This window comes from Oncorhynchus gorbuscha, linkage group LG18, assembly GCF_021184085.1.
Source record: "Oncorhynchus gorbuscha isolate QuinsamMale2020 ecotype Even-year linkage group LG18, OgorEven_v1.0, whole genome shotgun sequence".
Classification (NCBI taxonomy): Eukaryota; Metazoa; Chordata; class Actinopteri; order Salmoniformes; family Salmonidae; genus Oncorhynchus; species Oncorhynchus gorbuscha.
The window spans coordinates 42,464,001-42,491,803 of NC_060190.1; the positions used below are offsets into that span (position 1 = coordinate 42,464,001).

At 42.3% G+C, this 27,803-nt stretch overlaps 1 protein-coding gene across 1 annotated transcript in view; it reads left to right on the forward strand.

Annotated features, from left to right (window-relative positions):
- The window catches only part of LOC124003415 (advillin-like), a 38,757-nt gene extending 11,148 nt beyond the window's left edge, over positions 1-27,609 (forward strand). Inside the window, exons 11-20 of the mRNA XM_046311663.1 lie at positions 2,822-2,922; positions 3,040-3,177; positions 3,307-3,465; positions 4,134-4,313; positions 4,510-4,661; positions 4,883-5,027; positions 5,165-5,353; positions 5,622-5,690; positions 26,802-26,912; positions 27,183-27,609. Of these exons, the coding sequence (XP_046167619.1) occupies positions 2,822-2,922; positions 3,040-3,177; positions 3,307-3,465; positions 4,134-4,313; positions 4,510-4,661; positions 4,883-5,027; positions 5,165-5,353; positions 5,622-5,690; positions 26,802-26,912; positions 27,183-27,296 (1,358 nt within the window). The 3' untranslated portion in view covers positions 27,297-27,609. The remainder of the gene's footprint in view (positions 1-2,821; positions 2,923-3,039; positions 3,178-3,306; positions 3,466-4,133; positions 4,314-4,509; positions 4,662-4,882; positions 5,028-5,164; positions 5,354-5,621; positions 5,691-26,801; positions 26,913-27,182) is intronic.
- Positions 27,610-27,803: the final 194 nt, after the last annotated feature.

Here is a 27,803-nt window from a genome sequence, read left to right on the forward strand (position 1 = left end):
AGGAGGGAAACATGAAAAGAGGGTGAGATCCGGTAGTTCATGGGGGAGCTGTAATCTATAGGTTAACTCATTGACCGTCCAGAGGACCTTGAACAGCCCCACAAATCAGGAGCTCAGCTTTTTACAGGGCAGGCGGAGTGGGAGGTTCCTGGTGGAGAGCCAGACACGATCACCAGGGTGAAACACGGGAGCCTCACTGTGGTGGTGGTCCACCTACTCCTTCTAGCGGTGGACAACGTGCTGGAGTCTCACGTGGGCATTGTTCCAAACCTCCTCTGCGCGCCTGAACCACTCGTCCACAGCAGGAGCTTCGGTCTGACTTGGTGTCCAAGGAGCCAGGGCTGTGGTTGTCATTTCGACACGCCAGCTCCGTCTGGAGCTCTTTGCACAGTCTTCTTCTGAATAGGATGCGGAGCGCCGGCTCATTCAATCCACTGGAGGCTGCCATGGTCCGGAAGGTGAGGGCGTACTCCGCAGCGGTTTAGCCACCCTCCTGAAGTTGGAGTAGTCGCTCACCTCCCTCTCCGCCCTCCGGTGGATGATCGATGACCACCCTGAACAGAGCCATGAACCTCTGTTATGGAGCCGACCTACCAGGGGCCCTAAAGCCTCCCTACGGAACGGTCAAAACTAAATCATCTCCTCTTAAAGTTCTGAACTTGTTAGAGCAATCAGCCTGCCTCCCATTGGAAACCAGATCCTCCTCTTCTCTCTCCCAGACGTCCGTGGTCCACTCCAACGCCCGTCCAGTCAGCAGGGAAATTACATGGCAACCTCGAACCTCTCGGTGGTCTCTCGTCTGATGGAAGAAACAGAGGGATCACTGGAGTAGGAAGCCACAGCATTTAGATGGAGTCCCGTCATATTTTTCCAGGAGGACAACCGGGTATCGCTGACCTGGGCGGACTGCTGGATAGGCTGGGGGACTGGCTAGTTGTAGATGACGCCCCTGGGGTGATGTCAAGGCGTTGGAGAACGCAGAGGACCTCATTCATAGCCGTACCCAGTTACGCCAGTTGGTCGTGGTGTTGCCGGATTAGGTGTGCCTGTTCAACGACATTCTGGGAGATGTTTGGATTTTCTGCTGCTTCCGTCGATCATTGGAACGGGACAACGGGAGTAGGCTTGACACAGCCAAACACAATTCAATATTACTTTTGTAATACAGTAAATCTCAAACTAATGTAACATTATTTATTCAACCTTAAAGTAACACATCTATGGCCACATTTTGAGGTTAGCCTAATATAACTATAAATGTATTCTTATGTAATCATAGAAAGCGTGCATGCAAAGGTCAAAGATCTGTGGAGGTCATCGAAATTGCTATAATAATCTGCGTCTGAACCTCAAACAGCATTGATCACTCTCACTATGAACTTTTAATGACATTTCAACTGCAATTTAGGTAATTTGGTTGGTTGTGCTATTAGATGAAGCACAGTGATAACACATAACGTTGTTGTATAAATACTAAATATCTGACAATGTACTCCAATTTTAACTGTGTTGTGCTTTTAAAGTGCAGTGATTACACATGTAGATGACAACTAAACCAAAATATCTGACTGTTTTTCCATTGGAATTTGGTTATGCTTTTAGATTGTTGAAAGCATAGTGAAAACACATTGGGAATTCAATCAACTTCTAGCTGTCTTTTTGAGTGTGTGAATAAAGGTTGAAATCTCACTGATCAACGTCTCAACCAAATATTACCCAAATTCCCACATTGAAATTACGTGGTGTGCCCAGTGGGATCTATAAGGCCTTTCTTTGAGGGACTAGTTATACCTTAACACAGTGGTTTCAGAAAACACCTGGTTTACAGGCCACATCAGGCCTGCAAGTCACCTTATGCAGGTGTGCAAATTGTTGCGTAATGCCTATCGGAATCCAGCAAGAGGTAGGATATCCAACAATTGGAACTTTTAATCACCCACGACTTGCATTCAGAATGACTGCCAGGGTAGGAGAGATTGATGATATAGACTACTTAAAAGATGTAAACTGAAACAAACATCTCAGTAATTGGTGCAATAAGTCAGAGGTTTGCAGAGTAGTTGGACAAAACACGTATAGTAAACGGATATGGGCAATTTACTGGATATTCAGAGTATTTTTGTAATTATCCGTAATCTGAAAGAAATTACTTTTTGGGTGCCAGCACACCTCTTTCTCATGTCAGTCAGTCAAGTGAGGTACTATGTGGTCTAAATAACTCAACTGGCTAGTTTGCATGTTTGTAAAGAGAAAGATTAGCTGTAGGACCCGTCTGCTCTGATTGGATAGAATGAAGCTGTATTTCTCTGTCCACTCACTTCATAATTTCACACGATCACTTTCACTTCTCTGTTTCAGTCTTTTTCAACTGTAGATGGCTAAAGTTTATGCACTGAGGTAAACCTTCATGCTCACAGCACTATTTAAAAGATGAAAAGTACGTTAATTCGGATTCAGAAGGGTTTTATTTCAAACGTTCTTGCCTTCCAAAGAATCCTTCTAGCCCTTCCAAAGAATGATCAAAGAACCCTTTCTTCCAACAATGGTTCTTAAGATGAAAAAGGTTCTTGGTAGAACCCTTTGGCTTACAAAGAACCCTTGTCAATCAAAAAACGGGTTCTTCAGATGAAAATGGTTTTCAGTAGACCCCTATCCCTCCACAAAGAACCCCTATGGAACCCTTTTTTCTAAGTGTACCTTTCTTCCTTTTCGATGTATGATTGAGATGTGAGCGCTTGGCAAATACTACCTTTAGTATGTAATTCCTCACCTTGTCTTTGTTTTGTGATTCTACACTGTCTTACCTACATATACACCTTAGCCATTGTGACTCAGGAGAAGTTTGATGCCACACGGATGCATGTGATGCCAGAAGTAGCGGCACAGGAGCGCATGGTGGACAATGGCACTGGTCAGGTGGAGGTAAACTCACCAAAACATTAACTCTGATTCATGTCATTTGTTCCAAGGTATCTCGCCGTCATTCTACTCACCGTTTGTTACTTGTGGACATTTGAACACTTTCTGTGACACATGCAGGTGTGGCGTATCGAGGACCTGGAGTTGGTCCCAGTGGAACCCCAGTGGCATGGCTTCTTCTATGGAGGAGACTGCTATCTGGTGCTCTACACTTATGAGGTCCACAGCAAGCTAAACTACCTCCTCTACATGTGGCAAGTAAGGGAGCTCCTTGCCATTGTAGAATGCATAAAGTTGAATCCTTTTATTTGTAATAACATGGCAACAAAATGGCATCCCTTTCGAGCTAAATGTCTCATCATTTTATAAATGAATGTTTTGTTTTAGGGGCGCCATGCCTCTCAGGATGAGATAGCAGCGTCTGCCTTCCAGGCCGTGGCCCTGGATCAAAAGTATGGCAACCAGCCTGTACAAGTGAGGATCACCATGGGCAAGGAACCCAGACACTTTATGGCCATATTCAAGGGTAAAATGGTTATCTTTGAGGTGAGATAATTTTGATTTGATGTAATGGTACAATGATCAAATTTAAATACTGTGAAACTGGTTGTCATTATCTTATAGCAATGGATTGTCTTTGGTTCAACCATGATTATAGGTTGATATAGGATTTCTAACCATGAAGTAATTTATTACCACATACTGTACATTTAAATCAAACCTGACTTGCTATCATGTTTTAGGGTGAGACCCAGATGCAGACAGTGTCAAAGTAAAAAAAAATGTTTATTATTAATACATGGGCATGCAAAAAGACAGGTCAAAGACAGGTCAACGATGTCATTAATCCAGATAGGGTTTAAAAGGTCCAGAATGGCAGTCAGTCTCAGGGTCAGAGAAGCCAGGGGTCAATAATCCAGTGTTCTGTGGCAAAGTACAGAAAGGCAGGCAGGCTCAGGGTCAGGACAGGCAGAAAAGTCAAAACCGGGAAAAAATAGAAAACAGGAACTAGAACAGACATGAGCAAGGGGGAAAACGCTGGTAGGTTTCACGAAACAAAACGATCTGGAAACAGACAAACAGAGAACACAGGTATATATACACTGGGGATAATGGGGAAGATTGGCGACACCTGAAGTGGGGGAAGACAAGCACAAAGACAGGTGAAAAAGATCAGGGTGTGACACCTGCTTTCCTCATCTTCTGTTCTACAGGGCGGTACCTCCAGAAAAGGCGTGTCTGACCCAGAGCCACCCGTCAGATTGTTCCAGGTCCGCGGTTCTGACGCCTCCAACACCAAAGCCATCGAGGTGCCTGCCCTGGCAGCCTCGCTCAACTCCAACGATGTCTTTCTGCTGAGGAGCCAGTCAGGGATTCACCTGTGGTGTGGCAAGGTACTGTTGGGAGGGGAATTAGGTATATGAACTTGTGGATACTACAGATATAGCAGCTTAGAGATACTGTGCGTGTGCCAAATGACCAGAGTCCAATGGTCAAAATAAGTAGGAACAGGTTGCCTTTTGGGACACAGACACGGAGATATAGAGATGGTAAAACATTCTGTCTAATAGTCTCTCTCTGATTGGCCAGGGATCAAGTGGGGATGAGAGGGCCATGGCTAAAGAGGTCAGCTCTGTGATTGGTCAGCACTCGACTGCTGAAGAGATCATGGCAGAGGGTCAGGAGCACATTGAATTCTGGAATTTACTTGGAGGGAAGGCCCCTTATGCCAACAACAAGAGGTAATACATAAATTGCCTTGCCATAATCTGTATTTCAACCAACTATTATCTAATACAATGTCAATGGGAGCAGCTGTACGAAGTTAGTTAAATGATTGCATCCTTAACCATGTACAATTGATGGATTGTGATTCACTGTGCTAGATATTATGGATTTTAAGTAAACAGTGTGGTGTATATAAATGTGTATGTGTTCTCTGTATGTGTTTTGTGTGTGAAAGACTACAGCAGGTTTCTCTGGATCATCAGCCGCGTCTCTTTGAATGCTCCAATAAAACTGGTCGTTTCATCGTTACCGAGGTGACCCAGTTCACCCAGGATGACCTCAGCGAGGATGATGTCATGTTGCTAGACACGTGGGACCAGGTACCGTGTGTATTGTTAAAATGTCAGTTTAACAGCCTTCTTCAGTGTGTAGGTCCAAACATTAGACTATAATACTATTAGACCAGTGCCAAGCACCCATTTGTGGGCCGACATCAATTATTTGATGTTTCATCCAGGTCTTCCTCTGGGTGGGGAACGAGGCCAATGAGGTGGAGAGGAAGGAAGCGGTGGTCACCAGTCAGGAGTACCTGCGTACCCACCCAGGGTCCCGGGACCCTGACACCCCTATCCTCCTCATCAAGCAGCGGTATGAACCCCCCACCTTCACCGGCTGGTTCACCGCCTGGGACCCCTCCAAATGGAGTGTGAGTGCAAATGATCTCCTTCTCTTACAGATGAACTCTTGGTCTGCTTGTGTGTGTGTGTGTGTGTGTGTGTGTGTGTGTGTGTGTGTGTGTGTGTGTGTGTGTGTGTGTGTGTGTGTGTGTGTGTGTGTGTGTGTGTGTGTGTGTGTGTGTGTGTGTGTGTGTGTGTGTGTGTGTGTGTGTGTGTGTGTGTGTGTCAAATAGTTTACACAACTGTTTAAGTTAAAATATTCCATCAATAATACTGTACACGCATGTTTTGTGTTAGGGTGGGAAAACGTATGAAGAGCTGAAGAAAGAGTTGGGTGAGGTGACATCCCTCGTAAGGATCACAAATGTAAGCACAATTGTATTTATCTATGCACTCACCAAAACTTGGTATAACGAGTGGGATTGAGACAATGATGAGCTGGATCCAGAAAATCAATTTATCTAACTTTGCTGTGAACTCAACCCAACAAACTCATGGTTACATCAATTTTATTGGCCCCATACACACTTCCCACTGGGCAAAAGCTGGTTGAATCAACGTTGTTCCCACATCATTTCAACAAAAAAACACAATGTGATGGTGTTGAATCAATGTGGAAAACTCATTGAATTTGCAAAATGTCATCAACATTTCGTAAATATTTCAACAAACTTTTAACCTACAGTAACTCCAATGAAATTGTGAAACGTTTTGTTGAATTCACGTTAGTTGACAACTCAACCAAATGTAAATCAAAACTAGACGTTGAACTAGTGGCGAACCGTGACTATAGGACCTAGGCCTTCAGAGGGACCAAAAATATTACAATACATTGTATCAAAGAAAATAACATCACTTAATGCGCCCGACGTTATATCTTCTGTAGTCGGACCAGAGGAGCAATTCTTTTTGATAACATTAAGAATTAATAAAATAGGCCTGGCAGCGTTTTGGGCTGCGGCAACACAGAGCCCGAACCCGGCATGGACACAACATGTGACAAATAGCATAAAATAATGCGACCAGCAAAACAAAAACACACTGTTTATACAACCAATAGTACCCTAGCACCACTATCACACTATCATCAATAGCGACAACAACAGTGTCACATCAAAGGTGACTGGCTCATGGTACTGAAAGGACAGCGACCGTAATAACTCGGCACTCCATGGCGCTGAAGGAGAGACGGATTTGATCAAACACATAGATACAGCTGATAGACAACAGTCACACACAACATCAAATAATGTTAAAGAATAAGCAGCCCATTCACTCCAGCAGGCCCCATGAAAACACAACAATTCAAAATCACAACCATTTAATTTACAAAATGAAATGAACAAACCAGCTATTACTTCCCATTGCAAATATATTTGATCACTTTCATCACACTAACCCAGGGGTTCCCAAACGTTTTGGGCCCACGACCCCAAATTATCGCGAACCCAACCATGTGAAAAAAAGATATGTAATTAACAGACAATGTATACTTTTTAATGTGGGGCTATGGCAGTCAATTGAAAAACATTTATAACAGTATTTCTGAACAACTTCTCAACTCACCATGATATACTTTTAATGTGGGGCTATGGCAGTCAATTGCAAATTAATCTGACATAATGTCCCACCACTAATGAGATTGGTGTGCTTGATTCATGTGGAGTCGGAGCTTCTCAAAATCACGGGTGTATTCGACAGTGCGCACATAATCTCTCAGGGAGACGGCAGGGTATTTATTCCAAATGTTGAAGGTGAACAGTCAACACTCGTGTGAGACACTTACAGAAGATGTTTTCTGTTAGAAACATGCACAGAAGAAGGAAGGGGTCTGAGTTCGGTTTTGAAAGTCTCTCTCGAATAAGAATTATTTCCTCTGAATCAACTGATTCGGTCACTCATCTGTAGAATGTTTTTGTATTTCCCCTGCATGCTTGCGTTCAATTCGTTAAGTTTCCTAAATATGCCTGTGACATCAGCACAATCTCACACTCAATTTGTGCAAATACGTATTAAAAGTATTTCAGCAGATTTCGTGCGTATTTTGCGTTTTTGTGTGACTTAATTCGTGTGACAATACACATTTTTTTGCGACTTAATTCGTAGAAGAAAAAAAATGTACGACTTTATTCATAGGAAAATACATTTTTGGGGGAAACTTCAGAACAATCTTATGCAAGTTATTGGAGCAGTGCATTTTGGGTAATGGGGTTCTACACTGCCTTTTTTGAGTCCAACATTTATGTATAAACATTTTTAAAAAGTGTTAGCAACCTAATATTAGTAATAAACCAGGTTGTCACCGAAATACTTGTCATATAATAGTGGCCTTATATATTTTTTTGTTTTTGTTTAATGCCAATGCTGTTTTATATTTTTGTTTTCGCTTAATACTTTGGGATACTTGTGCTATGTCGGATTTTATGAGGGTTGCCAGATTATAGTAAAAAGTTGTATTTGTCTGTTTCTTTGTAGTATCAATGGAAGGAATTTGATTGGGGAAGGGGGCTACATTATCATGATGGGAAATTCATTTATCAATAAATGTGGGGAAACAGAGTACCTGCAAAAAAGATCTGTTTGGTTAACATTTCCCTGGTGCAACTGCGTGGAATTTGCAACTATAACGAGTCTAGACTATGATCAATTAAACCATATCAATGCATTTAAATAGGTTAATGTAAAATAACGAGTTATGTTGGCTTAATCTTATGGCACTCCAAGGCCGTTTCATGATGATTATTACGGTCGTATCATTCATGTTATATACTTAGACTATTGTAACAAGGCATATGCCAGCATTGAAGGCCGACTGCCTCTGCCCAGAGGCTTACCAGAGTCGTGGAAATTATCGCCAGGGACACATGAAGTTAATATAAAATGAATCATTCTTTCATATCTGCAAGCTGGAGAGGTTCCAACAAACTTAATGCACCATAGTACACGTCGGTCGGGCTCTCCCCCGGGGCAGTCCCGTTAGTTCTCTTACAGTGCCTTGCAAAAGTATTCATCCCCCTTGGCGTTTTCTTGCTTTACAATCTGGAATTTAAATTGATTTTTTATTTGGATTTCATGTAATGGACAGACACAAAATAGTCCAAATTGGTGAAGTGAAATGGAAAAGTGGTGCGTGCTGTGAAGCCCCTAAATACGATCTGGTGCAACCAATTACCTTCATAAGTTACATAATTAGTTAAATAAAGTCCACCTGTTTGCAATCGAAGTGTCACATAATCTGTCACGTGAAAGCAGGGTAGCCTAGTGGTTAGAGCATTGGATTAGTAACCGGAAGTTTGCAAGTTCAAATCCCCGAGCTGACAAGGTACAAATCTGTCGTTTTGCCCCTGAACAGATAGTTAACCCACTGTTCCTAGGCCGTCATTGAAAATAAGAATTTGTTCTTAACTGACTTGCCTAGTTAATTAAAGGTAAAAAAATATATATATATACAGTTGAAGTTGGAAGTTTACATACACTTAGGTTGGAGTCATTAAAACTAGTTTTTCAACCACTCCACAAATTTTTTGTTAACAAACTAAGCAAGTCAGGTAGGACATCTACTTTGTGCATGACACAAGTAATTTTTCCATTAATTGTTTACAGGCAGATTATTTCACTGTATCACAATTTCAGTGGGTCAGAAGTGTACATACACTAAGTTGACTGCACCTTTAAACAGCTTGGAAAATTCCAGAAAATGATGTCATGGTTTTAGAAGCTTCTGATAGGCTAATTGACATCATTTGAGTATATTGGAGAAATGTCCTCTGGTCTGATGAAACAAAAATGGAACTGTTTGGCTATGATGACCATCGTTATGTTTGGAGGAAAAAGGGAGAGTCTTGTAACGCTCGTCTTCCTCCTCTTCTGAGGAGAAGTAGTAGGAAGGATCGGAGGACCAATGCGCAGCATGGTAAGTGTCCATATTGATAATTTATTATCATGAACACAAAAAACAAAATAACGAGAATGAACTAAACGAAACAGTCCTGTATGGTGAATACACAAAACAGAAAACAATCACCCACGAAACACAAGTGGGAAAAGGCTACCTAAGTATGATTCTTAATTTGAGCTAACAACACCTGCCTCTGATTGAGAACCATACCAGGCCAAACGCAAAACACAACATAGAAAAAGAAACATAAACAACCCACTCAACTCACGCCCTGACCATACTGAAACAAAGACATAACAAAAAAAACAGAACGTGACATGCAAGCCAAAGAGCACCATCCCAAAAGTGAAGCACGGGGGTGGCAGCATCATGTTGTGGAGGTGCTTTGCTGCAGGAGGGACTGGTGCACTTCACAGAATAGATGGCATCATGAGGCAGGAAAAGTATGGGGATATATTGAAGAAACATCTCAAGACATCAATTAGGAAGTTAAAGCTTGGTCGCAAATGGGTCTTCCAAATGGACAATGACCCCAAGCATACTTCCAAAGTTGTGGCAAAATGGCTTAAGGACAACAAAGTCAAGGTATTGGAGTGGCCATCACAAAGCCCTGACCTCAATCTCATAGAAAATGTGTGGGCAGAACTGAAAAAGCGTGTGCGAGCAGGGGAGGCCTACAAACCTGATTCAGTTACACCAGCTCTGTCAGGAGGAATGGGCCAAAATTCACCCAACTTATTGTCGGAAGCTTGTGGAAGGCTACCTGAAACCTTTGACCCATGTTCAACAATTTAAAGGCAATGCTACTAAACACTAATTGAATGTATGTGAACTTCTGACCCACTGGGAATGTGATGAAAGAAATAAAAGCTGAAATAAATCATTCTCTCTACTATTATTCTGACATTTCACATTCTTAAAAGAAAGTGGTGATCCTAACTGACCTAATACAGGTAATGTTTGCTAGGATTAAATGTCAAGAATTGTGAAAAACTGAGTTTAAATGTATTTGGCTAAGGTGTATGTCAACTTCCAACTTCAACTGTACACACCTGTCCTGAAAGGCCCCAGAGTCTGCAACACCACTAAGCAAAGGGGCACCACCAAGCACGCGGCACCATGAAGACCAATGAGCTCTCCAAACAGTTCAGGGACAAAGTTGTGGAGAAGAACAGATCAGGGTTGGGTTATAAAAAAATATCAGAAACATTCAAATATCCCACGGAGCACCATTCAATCTATTATCAAAAAATTGAAAGAATATGGCACCACAACGAACCTGCCAAGAGAGGGCCACCCACCAAAACTCACAGACCAGTCATTAACCAGAGAGGCAACAAAGAGAGCAAAGATAACCCTGAAGGAGCTGCAAAGCTCCACAGCGGAGATTGGAGAATCTGTCCATAGGGCCATTTTAAGCCGTACACTTCACAGAGCTGGGCTTTACGGAAGAGTGGCCAGAAAAAAAAGACATTGATTAAAAAATTAAATAAGCAAACACATTTGGCGTTCATCAAAAGGCATGTGGGAGCTATGTCTGGAGCAAACCCAACACCTCTCATCACCCCGAGAACCCTATCCCATCATACTGTGGGGATGTTTTTCATCAGCAGGGACTGTGAAACTGGTCAGAATTGAAGGAATGATGGATGGTGATAAATACAGGGAAATTCTTCCAGAGACTGGGACAGAGGTTCATTTTCCAGCAGGACAATGACCCTAAACATACTGCTAAAGCAACACTCAACTGGTTTAAGGGGATACATTTAAATGTCTTGGAATGGCCTAGTCAAATCCCATTGTTCAATCCAATTGAGAATCTGTGGTGTGACTTAAAGTTTGCTGTACACCAGCGGAACCCATCCAACTTGAAGGAGCTGGAGCAGTTTTGCCTTGAAGAATGGGCAAAAATCCCAGTGGCTAGATGTGCCAAGCTTATAGAGACATACCCCAAGAGACTTGCAGCTGTCATTGCTGCAAAAGGTGACTTTTAACAAGGCACACCTGTTAATTGAAATGCATTCCAGGTGACTGCCTCATGAAGCTGGTTGAAAGAATGCCAAGAGTGTGCAAAACTGTCATCAAGGCAAAGGGTGGCTACGAACCTCAAATATAAAATATATTTTGATTTGTTAAACAGTTTTTTGGTTACTACATGATTCCATGTGTTATTTCATAGTTTTGATGTCTTCACTATTATTATACAATGTAGAAATAGTAAAAATAAAGAAAAATCCTTGAATGAGTAGGTGTGTTCAAACTTTTGACTGGTACTGTATATATTTTTTCTTCAGGATTTTGGAAATTCTCTCGTGACCCCATTTGGGACCGACCGGCTCGATTTGGTCTTATGTCGCAACATTTTAAATCATCTTTTTTTAAGAATTGGATAAAAGCAGAGACTCAGAGCTAGAAAATTGTACATCATACACTACAGCTGAGGAACAATAGGAAAGTAATTCTGCTTCAAAAGTTAATAAACTTGTAACCCCGCTTTTGAAAAAATGGCCCTTGAATGTTTTGATACACCTACTGGAGAGCTCTTCTTTGTCTACACCCATTCTTCAACATTCACAACCTCTTAAGCCTTTGCCCTCCCATATCTTTAAGGATTCACATGTGAGGCCATGTGCTGAACAGACTGAGTACGGTAGTGTGATTTAAAGGCTGATTTATACTAGTAGACAGTTTTCGCAGTGACATCATGAACATTCTATTGTCTTCCGACATCAAACTTGCTGTTGTTGTTATGAAAAAGTATAAACACAAAAACAACAGGCTGCATGACATCAGCAGCCCGGTGGTCCAAAACAGCATAACTGGTGTTTTTTAACACCAATAAACCCATCCGTTTAAAAATGAATTCAGTATGTGCCAATCTAGCAAACCAGGCAACTAAAAGCAACTTTCTAAACAATGTTTTGGTTAATTTCTAGTTTGTTAGCTAGCTGACGTTAACTTAGCTGGCTAGCCAGTTCAAATAATGACCATATCATGGCTGACAACGTCTTCATTTTAGCAATTATTTTGTAAATATTACAGTTAATGACAAAAAATAGCTCACGGTTGTGAATGTTGCAAAATAAAAGCAGGGCATTCTACTGGAGAATTGCCCTAACGTTGGCCTAATGTTATATCCTAATTTTACTTTGGTGGAGCTCATGTTGTTCTTCACATTGCTGTCTTTGGTAAATGTTGTAAAAAAAGAAAGAAAAAGGTTGTATTTCTTTATTTAACCATTATTTAACTAGGCGAGCCAATTAAGAGAAAATTCTTATTTACAATGATGACCTACCAGGGAACAGTGGCTTAACTGCCTTTTTCAGGGGCAGAACAACAGATTGTTACCTTGTCACCCCAGGGATTCGATCCAACAACCTTTTGGTTACTGGCCCAACGCTCTTACCACTAGGCTACCTGCCGCCCCCAAACACTATATTAAATCAAATCTATGTTTATTTGTCACATGCACAAAATACAGAAGGATTAAAAGGTACCTTGAAATGGTTACTTGCATAGTGGAGTCTTTTGTTTAGCTCGCTAGCTAAACAATGAACCATAATCCCAACTCATAATGTTACTACCATGCATGAATATGCAGGTAGCTAACCAACTAGGTTCAATGTTAGCTAGCTAGCTAACATTAGGCTATAACTAGCCATGCAAATGGCTTTCTGAGATAAGAATAATATTACTACACAGATCGTACATGTAACGTTAACTAGCAAGCCAGCCAGCTGACGTAATCTAGCTATCTAACAGTACACTTGTTTGTTTATTTTTTTGGAGGGTAGATCATCTTAATATTGCGGAAAAAATGTTGCTTCCAATGTAATTGTCTGCATTATTTCCAATCCCCCATATTTTTGGGGTAAATACAGTGCCTTGCGAAAGTATTCGGCCCCATTGAACTTTGCGAACTTTTGCCACATTTCAGGCTTCAAACATAAAGATATAAAACTGTATTTTTTGTGAAGAATCAACAACAAGTAGGACACAATCATGAAGTGGAACAACATTTATTGGATATTTCAAACTTTTTTAACAAATCAAAAACTGAAAAATTGGGCGTGCAAAATTATTCAGCCACCTTAAGTTAATACTTTGTAGTGTCACCTTTTGCTGCGATTACAGCTGTAAGTCACTTGGGGTATGTCTCTATCAGTTTTGCACATCGAGAGGCTGAAATTTTTTCCCATTCCTCCTTGCAAAACAGCTCAAGCTCAGTGAGGTTGGATGGAGAGCATTTGTGAACAGCAGTTTTCAGTTCTTTCCACAGATTCTCGATTGGATTCAGGTCTGGACTTTGACTTGGCCATTCTAACACCTGGATATGTTTATTTTTGAACCATTCCATTGTAGATTTTGCTTTATGATTTGGATCATTGTCTTGTTGGAAGACAAATCTCCGTCCCAGTCTCAGGTCTTTTGCAGACTCCATCAGGTTTTCTTCCAGAATGGTCCTGTATTTGGCTCCATCCAACTTCCCATCAATTTTAACCATCTTCCCTGTCCCTGCTGAAGAAAAGCAGGCCCAAACCATGATGCTGCCACCACCATGTTTGACAGTGGGGATGGTGTGTTCAGGGTGATGAACTGTGTTGCTTTTACGCCAAACATAACGTTTTGCATTGTTGCCAAAAACGTCAATTTTGGTTTCATCTGACCAGAGCACCTTCTTCCACATGTTTGGTGTGTCTCCCAGGTGGCTTGTGGCAAACTTTAAACAACACTTTTTATGGATATCTTTAAGAAATGGCTTTCTTCTTGCCACTCTTCCATAAAGGCCAGATTTGTGCAATATATGACTGATTGTTGTCCTATGGACAGAGTCTCCCACCTCAGCTGTAGATCTCTGCAGTTCATCCAGAGTGATCATGGGGCTCTTGGCTGCATCTCTGATCAGTCTTCTCCTTGTATGAGCTGAAAGTTTAGAGGGACGGCCAGGTCTTGGTAGATTTGCAGTGGTCTGATACTCCTTCCATTTCAATATTATCGCTTGCACAGTACTCCTTGGGATGTTTAAAGCTTGGGAAATATTTTTGTATCCAAATCCGGCTTTATACTTCTTCACAACAGTATCTCGGACCTGCCTGGTGTGTTCCTTGTTCTTCATGATGCTCTCCGCGCTTTTACCGGACCTCTGAGACTATCACAGTGCAGGTGCATTTATACGGAGACTTGATTACACACAGGTGGATTGTATTTATCATCATTAGTCATTTAGGTCAACATTGGATCATTCAGAGATCCTCACTGAACTTCTGGAGAGAGTTTGCTGCACTGAAAGTAAAGGGGCTGAATAATTTTGCACGCCCAATTTTTCAGTTTTTGATTTGTTAAAAAAGTTTGAAATATCCAATAAATGTCGTTCCACTTCATGATTGTGTCCAACTTGTTGTTGATTCTTCACAAAGAAATACAGTTTTATATCTTTATGTTTGAAGACTGAAATGTGGCAAAAAGACGCAAAGTTCAAGGGGGCAGAATATTTTCACAAGGCACTGTATATATATCCATACACGCATGCATATATATACACATATATACATACACATACCTATATAGACATACTTTTTTAAAGAATATACCTTTATTATTATTCCCCGCAAACCCTTCCGCCGATCCCCCAATTGGAGTAAACTAATAAACACTTCTGCTTCAACCTTCAATCCATACATCTTATACACACTCTACAGACACAGTCTACTTTACAATAGTTCTCTCTTGTTTGTTCTTAGTCCTTCTTCTATTTCTGATCCATCCAGTTTGATTTCTATTTGTAACTATGCTATTTCACAAAAGCTCCGAACCTATATACATTTTACAGATCCCTTATGCCCTACATTGTTTATCTTGTTATTAGTCCCACCCTTCAGCTCCACTCAACCCCTCCCATCTGTCTCTCAACATCATCCATTTTGGATTTCTACTTGCCATATATTTTTCAACTGTGCTGTGATGCTTCACAAAATAATTGAACCTTCCTATTCTCATAGCTTCTACAGATTGTAAATTAAAAATATATTTTTTTGCTAAAATAATTATTATATTACTGATTGATTGACTATGGCTTTTCAAATCACCCAGTATTGCTATCTGTAGTGTTAGTTCTAGGCAAATGTTGCAATTCTTCAGCCATTCCTGGACCTGTGACCAAAAATGAGCTATGGACAATACCAAAATAAATGATCTAATGACTCTGCCTCCTCACAGCAGAATCTGCAGAGCTGGGATTGTATCCCCCATATATATAACATTCTATTAGTTGCAAGAATGTTGTATAGTCATTTATATTGAAAAATTTGAAGTTTTGAATCCGGCGTTGTTTTGCGTATCAATTCATAAACCATGTGCCATGGAATGGGTACATCAAAAATCTCGTCCCAACTATTTTGCAATGTATATGGCACAGTTTGCCGTTCCAAATAAAATGGAATATTTTTTGTTCATATAATTTAAAAAGCAGGTCACTATTTGTAGGCAAAACCATAAGCAAATAGGTAAACTGTGATATAACCAAGGAGTGAATCAGGGTGATTTTTCCACAAATAGACAGGTATTTTCCTTTCCATGGTAGCAAGATCTTATCTATTTTTGCTAACTTTCTATAAAAATGTATTGGAGTGAGATCATTTCTTTCCTTTGGGATTTGTATACCGAGTATGTCTACATCTCCGTCAGACCATTTAATTGGTAAACTACATGGTAATGTAAAATGTGCATTTTTTAGTGATCCAATACGTAATATGGTACATTTATCATAATTTGGTTTTAATCCAGAGAGGATAGCAAAAGTATCTAGATCCTCTAAGAGGCCATGGAGAGACTCCAATTGTGGTTTTAAAAGAAAACATGAATCTTCAGCGTACAATGACACCTTAGTTTTTGGGCCACGGATTTCTACTCCCTTAATATTATTGTTTGATCTAATCTTTGCAGCTAACATTTCGATGGCAATAATAAACAGATATGCCGATAGTGGACAACCTTGTTTTACTCCTCTAGATAGTTTAAAACTTTCTGAGATGTAGCCATTATTTATTATTTTACACCTTAGGGTTACTATACATAACCTTAACCCATTTTATAGGAGATTCCACAAAATTGAAATATTCTAGTCATTTATATATAAACTCCAGTCGTACTTTATCAAAAGCCTTTTCAAAATCAGCTATGAAAACCAGGCCTGGTGTCCCCGATATTTCATAGTGTTCTATTGTTTCCAGTACTTGTATTATATTATCTCCAATGTATCGTCCATGTAAAAAGCCTGTCTGATTAGGATGAATAATATCTGACAATACTTTTTAAATTCTGTGTGCCGAGCATTTTGCTAGGAGTTTTGCATCACAACACTGAAGTGTAAGAGGTCTCCAATTTTTTTAATGGACTGGATATTTATATATACTACTTGGGTCCTGTTTCAGTAATAATGATATCAGACCTTCTTGTTGCGTGTCTGATAATCTACCATTTATATAGGAGTGGTTAAAACAAGCCAACAATGGTCCTTTGGGTATACCAAAAACAGTTTTGTATACTTCCACTGGTATGCCATCCAGCCCTGGAGTTTTCCCATCCTTAAAGGCCCCAATTGCCTCAAGCAGTTCCTCCTCTGTAATTTGGCCTTCACATGAGTCTTTCTGTACAGATATTCATTTTACATTATTATTAGGGAAAAATTCCATACAATTAGTTTCAGTTAGTGGAGATGGAGGAGTCTGAAATTAAAACATATTCTTAAAGTACTTTACTTCCTCCTTCAAAATATCATCCGGTGAATCATGCGTGACTCCATCATTTGTAACAAGTTTTAATACATTTTTTTTGGTAGCATTTCTATATTGAAGATTGAAAAAGAATTTGGCGCATTTTTCCCCATATTCCATCCAGTTCCCTTTATTTTTACAATATATTACACTGGATCTTTCTTGAATAAATTCCTCCATTTCTTTTTGTTTTTCCTCTAACTTATTCTGTGCCTCTATAGTACCATTTTTATTGCTATCTAACTGTACTGTTAGTCCTTCAATTTCCTTTGTTTTATTATGGACTCTTTTGATCTAAATTGCTTTTGTTTTATAGATGAGTACTGTATTGCATTGCCTCTAAAGGCACATTTAAAAGTGCCCCATACAGTAAGGGGGATCTGCTGTACCTATGTTATGTCTGAAAAAGTCAGTTATAAATTCTTCTGTCCTAGTTCTAAACAATTTATCATCTAGTAGGCTTTGATTAAATTTCCAGTATCCTCGCCCACATGGAAATTGCGTAAGAGTAATATATATGCCAATTATGTGATGATCCGACCACATTCTGTCCCCTATCAACACTTTAAAAACTTTTGGTGCCAGAGAGAATGGTATAAGAAAGTAGTCAAGGTAACTAGCTTGATTAAGCCTCCGCCATGTATATCTCACTAGGTCAGGGTATTTTAGTCTCCATATATCCACTAATTCCAATATATCCATGACATTCATGATTTCCTTAAATGCCTGAGGGTGATAGTTTGTAGTGTGATTTCCTTTCCGGTCCATAGAGGTATTTAAGACCGTATTAAAATCTCCCACCATAATAATAGAGTCTAGTGTTGCTTGTAGAATTGATAGATTCTTATATATCTTTTGAAAGAAGCTTGGATCATCATTATTCGGACAGTATAGGTTAATAAGCCATATCTGTTTATTGTCCAATAACATATTTAAAATAATCCATCTACCTTGAGGATCTGTTTGGACAATTTGCACATTTGGATAAAAAATATTGTTAATTAAAACCATTGCTCATGGGAGAAGTATATCTCCCCCCCCCACCACTTCTTTTTCGACAAAACTTCATCTAAAACTGTTGAATGGGTTTCCTGTAAACAATAAATATTATATTCCTTCTCTTTTAGCCAGGTAAATACTGATTGTCTTTTCTTATTATCTGCTAGGCCATTACAATTGTAACTGGCTATACTTATTTCACCACTTACCATAATGAGACACGACTTTCAATTCTATTTATCAAAATATTGTTATGCGGGTGAATGAGGACCCAAAAGCGACTTGGCGAAAACAGAGTCTTTATTCCAGTAAATAGCAAAAGTAATACTCCTGGACAATAAAAGAAGAAAACAAAACATGAAAAAACTCAAATCCACTCGTAGTGACGAGGACAGACTGGAGACTCGACCATTGACTGCAGGTTGCCTCGGGAAGGCACCGACCGTAGCAGACTTAGACACCTGCTCACACGCAGCATCTGAAGGAGACAAGACACGACAGGGCGAGACAATGACACAGCACAGCGAACATCATACAAGGATCCGACAAGGACAGAAGCGGAAAACAAGGGGAGAAATAGGGACTCTAATCAGAGGACAAAATAGGGGACAGGTGTGAAAAGACTAAATGAGTGAGTTAGGAGAATGAGGAACAGCTGGGAGCAGGAACGGAACGATAGAGAGAGGAGAGAGAGGGAGGGGGAGAGAGAGGGATAGAAAAAGGGAACGAACCTAATAAGACCAGCAGGGGGAAACGAACAGAAGGGAAAGCATAATGACAAGACAATATAAGACAAAACATGACAAATATATGTTTGTAAACGTACCATTAAAAAGTAACATGATGATGAAGTGTCTATATAGCTGTACCATGATCTTTGCCTTTCTACTAAGTAAACCTCCAATTGGTCCCTACTATTCCACCAGCTAAAAGCCCTCCTCATCCCGAGTTGGTTTGTCATCCCAATGCCCGGCAGACCACCCTCGACCCCCTGTATCCCATAACCCATAACCGACTGGGATCCATCCTTTGGAAAGAGCACACAGTGCCATTTACCAAATTGAAGTAGATTAACTGCCAAATGCATTTCCATCGCCCTCACCTCGATTTGTATTATATATAGCTGTGGTGTTATGCAGGTGAGTGAGGACCCAAAAGCGATATAACGGAAACAGAGTCTTTTAATGTCCAAACAGGGAAAACATAAATCCTCAATCATTACAGGGGAAGTCCAAACAGGGAAAACACAAATCCTCTAGTTTAACAGGAGAGTCCCCCTTCTAGTTGTTGAGGAGAGTTGCAGGGCTAGCGGCAACAGACTGCAGGTCCCTTCGGGTAGGCGCGGGCCGTAGAGGATAGAGACACCTGCTCACACGTAGTATCTGATGACGAGGCAGAATACAACTGGACGGAACACAAGCAAAGCAAACAGCAAACAAGAATCCGACAAGGACAGAAGCAGAAACAGAGAGAGAAATAGAGACTTAATCAGAGGGCAAAATAGGGGACAGGTGTGAAAGAGTAAACGAGGTCGTTAGGAGAATGAGGAACAGCTGGGAGCAGGAACGGAACGATAGAGAGAGAGAGGAATAGAGAGAGAGAAAGAAACCTAATAAGACCAGCAGGGGGAAACGAAGAGAAGAGAAAGCACAGGGACAAGACATGACAATACAATACATGACATGTGGATCATCCTCTATTGTCCCTAACATCTTTTACTTCTTCGCAACAGTTGTGCGATACACACATACACCCACACACACGCAACCCATACCCCTAGACAACCATAAGCTCACTGACTCAACAATTGCACCACCCCAGAGCCCAACTCAAGACAGGTCTTGAATTACAAATGTACTCGCAGTTGCAGCTGCACGAGAAGGCCTGCAAGACCGCACAAAAAAATTGGCAAAAATTAAGAGATTTTATTTACCATTGTCACATCCTAGATGATGGAGGTCAAATGTACACCTCAGTACACTTTAACTTGCTATTAAAACAACTTGCTGACAAAATGAGATATAATAACTGAAAATGTAGGTAGCTAGACTCTTATCCGTATACATGGATGAACGCTTCTCCCTCTCCTTTTATACAACAGCCTTCTGTATTCTCTTTTATACTCCCTCCGCATATTTGCAATAAAAAGCCAGAATTTTCTCCATCTTCTTAGCTATCATACTCTGCTTTTACCGGGCATTCCACTGATTTCAAACTCGGTCAACTTCTTCCATGGCAATAAAACTGTTGATCGCTGTTTCTTCCCCATCACTGTCATCAGAAGACTCTACAATGTCTGTGTCATGTTTTGTCTTATATTGTCTTGTCATTTTGCTTTTCCCTCTGTTCGTTTTCCCCCTGCTGGTCTTTTTAGGTTCGTTCCCCTTTTTCTCTCTCTCTTCCTCTCTCTCTTCTCTCTATCGTTCCGTTCCTGCTCCCAGCTGTTCCTATTCCCCTAATCAATCATTTAGTCTTCACACATGTTCCCTATCTTTTCCCCTGATTAGAGTCCCTATTTCTCCCCTTGTTTTCCGTTTCTGCCCTGTCGGATCCTTGTATATTGTTCACCGTGCTGTGTCTTTGTATCGCCCTGTCGTGTCGTGTTTCCCTCAGATGCTGCGTGGTGAGCAGGTGTCTGAGTCTGCTACGGTCAAGTGCCTTCCCGAGGCAACCTGCAGTTTATTATCGAGTCTCCAGTCAGTTCTCGTGATTACGAGTGATATTGTTTTTATGCTTTATTTACCGCTCCGATTTGTCTAGGAGTATTGCTATTTCCTTAAACTGGATTAAAGACTCTGTTTTCGCCAAGTCGCTTTTGGGTCCTCATTCACCTGCATAACAGAAGGATCCGAACAAAGAATGGACCCAGCGACTACAGACGCTCGTAACACTGCCGTCGAGATCCAAGGAGCCATGCTCGGCAGACACGAGCAGGAATTGTCTGCTGCTCGTCATGCCATGGAGAACCTGGCCGCTCAGGTTTCCGACCTCTCTGGACAGTTCCAGAGTCTTCGTCTCGTGCCACCTGTTACTTCCTGGTCTGCCGAGCCTCCGGAACCTAGGGTTAATAACCCACCTTGCTACTCCGGGCAGCCCAAGGAGTGCCGCTCCTTTCTCACCCAGTGTGATATTGTGTTCTCTCTCCAACCCAACACATACTCTAGAGAGAGAGCTCGGGTTGCTTACGTCATTTCACTCCTTACTGGCCGGGCTCGAGAGTGGGGCACAGCTATCTGGGAGGCAAGGGCTGATTGTTCAAACAATTACCAGAACTTTAAAGAGGAGATGATTCGGGTTTTTGACCGTTCAGTTTTTGGTAGGGAGGCTTCTAGGGCCCTGGCTTCCCTATGCCAAGGTGATCGATCCATAACGGATTACTCTATAGAGTTTCGCACTCTTGCTGCCTCTAGTGACTGGAACGAGCCGGCGCTGCTCGCTCGTTTTCTGGAGGGACTCCACGCAGTGGTCAAAGATGAGATTCTCTCCCGGGAGGTTCCTTCCAGTGTGGACTCTTTGATTGCTCTCACCATCCGCATAGAACGACGGGTAGATCTTCGTCACCAAGCTCGTGGAAGAGAGCTCGCATCAACGGTGTTTCCCTGCTCCGCATCGCAACCATCTCCCTCCTCTGGCTCAGAGACTGAGCCCATGCAGCTGGGAGGTATTCGCATCTCGACTAAGGAGAGGGAACGGAGGATCACCAACCGCCTGTGCCTCTATTGCGGATTTGATGGACATTTTGTCAATTCATGTCCAGTAAAAGCCAGAGCTCATCAGTAAGCGGAGGGCTACTGGTGAGCGCTACTACTCAGGTCTCTCCATCTAGATCCTGTACTACTATGTCGGTCCATCTACGCTGGACCGGTTCGGGTGCTACATGCAGTGCCTTGATAGACTCTGGGGCTGAGGGTTGTTTCATGGACGAAGCATGGGCTCGGAAACATGACATTCCTTTCAGACAGTTAGGGAAGCCCACGCCCATGTTCGCCTTAGATGGTAGTCATCTTCCCAGTATCAGATTTGAGACACTACCTTTAACCCTCACAGTATCTGGTAACCACAGTGAGACTATTTCTTTTTTGATTTTTCGTTCACCTTTTACACCTGTTGTTTTGGGTCATCCCTGGCTAGTATGTCATAATCCTTCTATTAATTGGTCTAGTAATTCTATCCTATCCTGGAACGTTTCTTGTCATGTGAAGTGTTTAATGTCTGCCATCCCTCCCATTTCTTCTGTCCCCACTTCTCAGGAGGAACCTGGCGATTTGACAAGAGTGCCGGAGGAATATCATGATCTGCGCACGGTCTTCAGTCGGTCCCGAGCCAACTCCCTTCCTCCTCACCGGTCGTATGATTGTAGTATTGATCTCCTTCCGGGGACAACTCCTCCTCGGGGTAGACTATACTCTCTGTCGGCTCCCGAACGTAAGGCTCTCGAGGATTATTTGTCTGTGTCTCTTGACGCCGGTACCATAGTGCCTTCTTCCTCTCCGGCCGGGGCGGGGTTCTTTTTTGTTAAGAAAAGGACGGTACTCTGCGCCCTGCGTGATTATCGAGGGCTGAATGACATAACGGTTAAGAATCGTTACCCGCTTCCCCTTATGTCATCAGCCTTCGAGATTCTGCAGGGAGCCAGGTGCTTTACTAAGTTGGACCTTCGTAACGCTTACCATCTCGTGCGCATCAGAGAGGGGGACGAGTGGAAAACGGCGTTTAACACTCCGTTAGGGCATTTTGAGTACCGGGTTCTGCCGTTTGGTCTCGCCAATGCGCCAGCTGTTTTTCAGGCATTAGTTAATGATGTTCTGAGAGACATGCTGAACATCTTTGTTTTTGTCTACCTTGACGATATCCTGATTTTTTCACCGTCACTCGAGATTCATGTTCAGCACGTTCGATGTGTTCTCCAGCGCCTTTTAGAGAATTGTCTCTACGTGAAGGCTGAGAAGTGCTCTTTTCATGTCTCCTCCGTTACTTTTCTCGGTTCCGTTATTTCCGCTGAAGGCATTCAGATGGATTCCGCTAAGGTCCAAGCTGTCAGTGAGTGGCCCGTTCCAAGGTCACGTGTCGAGTTGCAGCGCTTTCTAGGTTTCGCTAATTTCTATCGGCGTTTCATTTGTAATTTCGGTCAAGTTGCTGCCCCTCTCACAGCTCTTACTTCTGTCAAGACGTGTTTTAAGTGGTCCGGTTCCGCCCAGGGAGCTTTTGATCTTCTAAAAGAACGTTTTACGTCCGCTCCTATCCTCGTTACTCCTGACGTCACTAGACAATTCATTGTCGAGGTTGACGCTTCAGAGGTAGGTGTGGGAGCCATTCTATCCCAGCGCTTCCAGTCTGACGATAAGGTTCATCCTTGCGCTTATTTTTCTCATCGCCTGTTGCCATCTGAACGCAACTATGATGTGGGTAACCGCGAACTGCTCGCCATCCGCTTAGCCCTAGGCGAGTGGCGACAGTGGTTGGAGGGGGCGACTGTTCCTTTTGTCGTTTGGACAGACCATAAGAACCTTGAGTACATCCGTTCTGCCAAACGACTTAATGCTCGTCAAGCTCGTTGGGCGTTATTTTTCGCTCGTTTCGAGTTTGTGATTTCTTACCGTCCGGGTAGCAAGAACACCAAGCCTGATGCCTTATCCCGTCTTTTTAGTTCTTCTGTGGCTTCTACTGATCCCGAGGGGATTCTTCCTTATGGGCGTGTTGTCGGGTTGACAGTCTGGGGAATTGAAAGACAGGTTAAGCAAGCACTCACGCACACTGCGTCGCCGCGCGCTTGTCCTAGTAACCTTCTTTTCGTTCCTGTTTCCACTCGTCTGGCTGTTCTTCAGTGGGCTCATTCTGCCAAGTTAGCTGGTCATCCCGGTGTTCGAGGCACTCTTGCTTCTATTCGCCAGCGCTTTTGGTGGCCGACTCAGGAGCGTGACACGCGCCGTTTCGTGGCTGCTTGTTCGGACTGCGCGCAGACTAAGTCAGGTAACTCTCCTCCTGCCGGTCGTCTCAGACCGCTCCCCATTCCTTCTCGACCATGGTCTCACATCGCCCTAGACTTCATTACCGGTCTGCCTTTGTCTGCGGGTAAGACTGTGATTCTTACGGTTGTCGATAGGTTCTCTAAGGCGGCACATTTCATTCCTCTCGCTAAACTTCCTTCCGCTAAGGAGACGGCACAAATCATCATCGAGAATGTGTTCAGAATTCATGGCCTCCCGTTAGACGCCGTTTCAGACAGAGGCCCGCAATTCACGTCACAGTTTTGGAGGGAGTTCTGTCGTTTGATTGGTGCGTCCGTCAGTATCTCTTCCGGGTTTCATCCCCAGTCTAACGGTCAAGCAGAGAGGGCCAATCAGACGATTGGTCGCATACTACGCAGCCTTTCTTTCAGAAACCCTGCGTCTTGGGCAGAACAGCTCCCCTGGGCAGAATACGCTCACAACTCGCTTCCTTCGTCTGCTACCGGGTTATCTCCGTTTCAGAGTAGTCTGGGTTACCAGCCTCCTCTGTTCTCATCCCAGCTTGCCGAGTCCAGCGTTCCCTCCGCTCAAGCGTTTGTCCAACGTTGTGAGCGCACCTGGAGGAGGGTGAGGTCTGCACTTTGCCGTTACAGGGCACAGACTGTGAGAGCCGCCAATAAACGTAGGATTAAGAGTCCAAGGTATTGTTGCGGCCAGAGAGTGTGGCTTTCCACTCGCAACCTTCCTCTTACGACAGCTTCTCGTAAGTTGACTCCACGGTTCATTGGTCCGTTCCGTGTCTCCCAGGTCGTCAATCCTGTCGCTGTGCGACTGCTTCTTCCGCGACATCTTCGTCGCGTCCATCCTGTCTTCCATGTCTCCTGTGTCAAGCCCTTTCTTCGCACCCCCGTTCGTCTTCCCTCCCCCCTCCCGTCCTTGTCGAGAGCGCACCTATTTACAAGGTACGTAGGATCATGGACATGCGTTCTCGGGGACGGGGTCACCAATACTTAGTGGATTGGGAGGGTTACGGTCCTGAGGAGAGGAGTTGGGTTCCGTCTCGGGACGTGCTGGACCGTTCACTGATTGATGATTTCCTCCGTTGCCGCCAGGATTCCTCCTCGAGTGCGCCAGGAGGCGCTCGGTGAGTGGGGGGGTACTGTCATGTTTTGTCTTATATTGTCTTGTCATTTTGCTTTTCCCTCTGTTCGTTTTCCCCCTGCTGGTCTTTTTAGGTTCGTTCCCCTTTTTCTCTCTCCCTTCCTCTCTCTCTTCTCTCTATCGTTCCGTTCCTGCTCCCAGCTGTTCCTATTCCCCTAATCAATCATTTAGTCTTCCCACACCTGTTCCCTATCTTTTCCCCTGATTAGAGTCCCTATTTCTCCCCTTGTTTTCCGTTTCTGCCCTGTCGGATCCTTGTATATTGTTCACCGTGCTGTGTCTTTGTATCGCCCTGTCGTGTCGTGTTTCCCTCAGATGCTGCGTGGTGAGCAGGTGTCTGAGTCTGCTACGGTCAAGTGCCTTCCCGAGGCAACCTGCAGTTTATTATCGAGTCTCCAGTCAGTTCTCGTGATTACGAGTGATATTGTTTTTATGCTTTATTTACCGCTCCGATTTGTCTAGGAGTATTGCTATTTCCTTAAACTGGATTAAAGACTCTGTTTTCGCCAAGTCGCTTTTGGGTCCTCATTCACCTGCATAACAGTCTGGTTCAATGAAAATGTTTTTACCCAAATCAGGTATTTCCTCATTGTCTGATTTTTTTGAGAGTCAGCAAGGCATGATCGTCCTCCAGAAAGTGGAAAGAATTTGCAACACTTTTACAGTTCTTTGTGATATCTTAAAAAAAAATGCATTAGAAAGAATTACCTACACGTACCGAGCAGCTCATATCATATACAGAAGCATGCTACATAGCAGACCATTCTGAACTCATCTCTTGGCAAAATTCTGCTCTGATACAGTTGAACCACAGAGTTTCTAAACCCAGAGGCACAATATTGCGAGACTTCTGGGAACGCTTGTGAACCAGACCAAGCAGACCAGGCTGGGGTTTTAAACATTTTTCATGAGTTGTTAATTTTAGAGAAATCTAAAGGCATAACCTATAATTGAGCTAATGCCTTAAGTAGTTGAACATGATATTGCTCCAACCCAATGAAAATTGCAAACTGAGACATTTTCAATTTTGTCAAAAATAACTTTATATTGAATGAGTGCCTTTGATTTTAATGGCTGCACATGCGCAGTTCAGAGCACGAGCATTGCTAGCCAATGTCGCCATGACAAGTGTGATCAGGGATTTCTACTGGAGAAGCAGTTTTAGCCTGTATTTGGTTGAATGGCAGAGGACTTCTCTCCAGATTTTGAAGGCCTAGCCAATGGCTGGCTGGACTAGCTAGATTTTTCTACCTATGGACCACCAAATAAAATCCTGATTGGATATTGTTTTCTCTTTAGTATTAATGAAATCAGAAGATCATAAAAACAAATTCTAAAGATGAAATAGAAATCAAAATGAAATGTGATAAAAAACATGTATACATTGAGACCAGTGTCTCTTTTACATGAGAGCTCTACATATACAATTTCATAAAATACATCAAAAAACAAATACAACGTGAACTCATGGTTCCCCACTGCGTTGAACTGACATTTGTGGACAGTGGGTAAGGTCGTACAACACATTTACAACCCATTTTGGTTGTGATACAACTGCTAGTTTTGTGATACAACAGAGAGGCTACAACAGAGAGCTTGTATAAAGAAAAATGATTACACAACTATTATGCAATGACTCGACAACCGTTGTGTTAACATTTTTGTGCAGACAAACCTGAATCGAATCATTTACTCTCAGGGGCAGAATGGTGTTGAGACCAGGAAGAGCTTCCAGTCTTACCCACCAGAGGACCTGATCAACAAACTAGCCAATGAGCTGCCTGAGGGTGTCGACCCCACCCAGAAGGAGGTAGGTGTTCTGAGCTGCTATAATGAAATGACTAGTGTTCAAAGTACTGCCACACTGATACCCTCAGATGCAATATTGTTCAGTAGTTTCTGAAGTGTGAAAAGTAGATTCCTCCATACACTACTATGAGTTACGGTGTATTATAGCTGGTTTTAATATAGTGTCTTGACAAATGTATTCTTTACACTTGAATGTTGCCTTGAAAAATAACAATGGTCTCCTTCACTCTCTGTCTGTCTCTCTCTCTTTCCTCCTTCCTCTGTCTTCCAGAAACATCTCTCAGACTCAGACTTCAGTGCCATATTTGGAATGTCTAAAGACCACTTTGCCAGCCTGCCTCAATGGAAGCAGCTGAGCATTAAAAAAGGCAAAGGCTTATTTTAAGGGGAATTCATCTCTGATGAATTGATGTCTTATTATTTCAATCTAATGACAGTCAGTCTAAAAAAAAACCTGCACCTGTCTGTTCCTAATTGTGCATTTAAAAAAGATGTTCCTATATCATACTATATACTGTATGTCTGCCTCTCAAATAAGTATATGGATGTCCATGTTGAATACGATCAACCTAATCAAAAAATCTGTGTATTCTGAATGATTGTTTTATTGACTCTTCTGTGTTCCGGCCACACACTGCTACCATATCTCTTGTAGTTTTGTTGAATGTAATATGGTATGGTGGGACTTAATAAACAAATAAAAAAGGGGAAATGTTACGTGTATCTCATCTTGTAGTGCACAAGTCCTGAGTTAGAGAGTACACCCCCCCATCCAGATTCAATAAATTGTTATTAATAATGTCAAAGTCAAACACTCATTCATATACAGTGCATGTACAGTGCTGTGAAAAGGTATTTGCCCCCTTTCTGATTTTCTCTACTTTCGCATATT